The sequence below is a fragment of the Nematolebias whitei genome, chromosome 8 (genome assembly GCF_014905685.2).
Source record: "Nematolebias whitei isolate Nwh7 chromosome 8, NemWhi1, whole genome shotgun sequence".
Taxonomy (NCBI): Eukaryota; Metazoa; Chordata; class Actinopteri; order Cyprinodontiformes; family Rivulidae; genus Nematolebias; species Nematolebias whitei.
This window is the reverse complement of record NC_056505.1, coordinates 6,080,660-6,082,971: the sequence shown is the minus strand read 5'-3', so window position 1 is coordinate 6,082,971 and position 2,312 is coordinate 6,080,660. Positions and strand designations below refer to the sequence as shown.

The window sequence follows — 2,312 nt, the reverse complement described above, 5'->3', positions numbered from 1 at the left end:
ACAGTCATAACTATGGTAACTAACAACCTTAACAGGTAACAACAGAGCCATAACTATGGTAACAACCATAACACAACAGAGCCATAATTATGGTAACAACTTTAACAGGTAACAACCGAGTCATAACCATGGTAACTAACAATCTTAATTTTAAACCTGCAGATTTGGTTTGAGGCTCTGCTCCTGTTGATCCTTGGCATTAACCCATGTCTCCTGTCTGCAGGTGGTCTGTACATTGACAGTGCCTACTACCAGCCGCAGACCATAGCCACGCCTATAATCATCCACCTGGGCCCTCAGGACCTGTTCTGACCCCCCTGACGTTCTGGGACCAGATCTCCCATTTAATCTCTCGTCTTTTATTAAAGTCTGTCAGCGCCTTCCTGTTCCCTCGATGCCACAGGCTGCAGCAATAAAGCAATATGCAAGAAGAGGACACCTCGGGCGACGCCGGTCCAGGTCTGGTTTCTGTTAGAAAGGGGGGGACGCGATCCAGACTGAGGAAATGTCAATGAAACGCAAGCAATACTCAGACGGCACTCGGGGCTCGCTAGGGCCTCTGAAGGCAGTGACCGAAATCTGAAAGGGGACTTCAACATGACAGACTGTAAATACAATATTTATTATCTGTAATCATAAATGTGTTTTAATGAAACATAAACTGACATTTTAATAGATTTGAATATAAACGATCCAGCAGCGGCTGAAGAAATGTTTCTGACTGTAAATACTGTATTGACTGAATCAGCTTTGTATTTAAACCACGTCACTAAATAATATTTACTTATATACTGTATGTGTTAGAATACATTTTACAGGTACCATTGTATTGATATGAAGATATAACCCTGAATTAAACAGTCTTGTATATAGAAGATAAACTGTCTGAATATGACTTTTTTATTCCAAGAAAACATAAAAGTCCTTTTTCGTTCAGTATATAACTGCAATCTGAGATTATGTGATGTTAAAATCTGTCCACTGCTTCATGAGATATTTTGATAACGCTACAGACAAATGAACAAGACACAGGTAAAACCATTACTATTTCACCTTTGGCAGCAGGCGAAGATTAAACATGAGGCAAATTGTTGCCAAATCAGTTTCCTCATTGATTAACTGATGTAAGAGTGGTTGGTTTTATGTTTGTCAGTTCTGTAACACCTGCCTGAAGGTAAGTGGTCATGGTGGTTATTTATGTGCAATCAAATTAGCACAAAACTTCCATAAATAATCAGAAAAAAATCATCTTTTTTTTTAACTAAATGTGTTTGAGTTCACCGTTTTGTTTCTAATGTTAGAAAAGCCTCATCGGATATCAGCTCTGAGCTTGTTTGCAGAGATGATGGACCGGCAGGAGTCCACATGGACTGTGATGTTTGCAGACAGGATCTGTAGTGAGGGTAGGGAGTGGGTGGAAGAGAGCATTTGTGTTTGTGAATAAAAATGTTAAAAGTGAGTAGAGATGTTTGAGGAGCTGGTGTGAACCAGCCGAAGGTGGAGTGGATGGAGACGAGTGTCGGGGAGGATTTATGACGGGAGGAGACCTGCAGTGATGTTTGATTTTAGAGCTGTTGTCTCCAAATTAAAGATCCGAGGACGAGCTGGAGGTGACTGAGATGAAGGTGTTCAGATTTTCACTGGAGGGGCCAACTTGGGCTCATTTTGTGATGGAATGTAAGGCCGGGGTGGTTTAGACATCCAGATGAGGGACAGTGGACATGTTGGACATGGGCTGTTCAATATGGAGCTTCCAGGGAGGAGGAAGAGACGAAACTGCAGAGAAGGTTCATGGATGAAGTGAAGGAGGACGCTGGGACACGATGAGATGGAGGCGAAGCAGACGATGGAAGAAAATATTTTACAACAGAATCTTGTTGATGCACTAGAAAAACAAAATATTTTCTTTGTCTCTCCTGGAAGAAACAACTCACTTTTCACAATACATGCACAAATATAGAACTAGAATAAAAAGACTGTGAAAATGGTCCACTTCGTTTGATCAGCCTTCCAGGTCTTATAACCATGAAAGGCAGAATGACCAAATGAAGGTTTCTGCAGTTTTCTAACTTCATCCTCTGATTGTTTTATTCTGTTTACTTCCAGCTGCAGCACAGAGAAACATCTGCAAACACCTGGGGTCGCGCAGCTGACCTCAGGTAGCCGCTTCTCATTCCCTCAGACAAACTTCACAGACCTTCTCTTATTTGGAGGCAAATCTGACAGCAGGACTCCTCTGTGTGTGTGAGACTGAATGAGGGATGTTTTGTTTTTGTTGTGAGGCTGAAGCAACAGCAGGCAGGCAGGGCGGT

The 2,312-nt window shown here is 42.0% G+C and overlaps 1 protein-coding gene across 1 annotated transcript in view; it reads left to right on the top strand.

Moving 5' to 3' along the window:
* Nucleotides 1-744, top strand: part of LOC119413801 (spermatid perinuclear RNA-binding protein) — a 93,280-nt gene extending 92,536 nt beyond the window's left edge. The window contains exon 18 of the mRNA XM_037680864.1: nt 224-744. Coding sequence (XP_037536792.1) covers nt 224-312 — 89 coding nt within the window. The 3' untranslated portion in view covers nt 313-744. The remainder of the gene's footprint in view (nt 1-223) is intronic.
* Nucleotides 745-2,312: the final 1,568 nt, after the last annotated feature.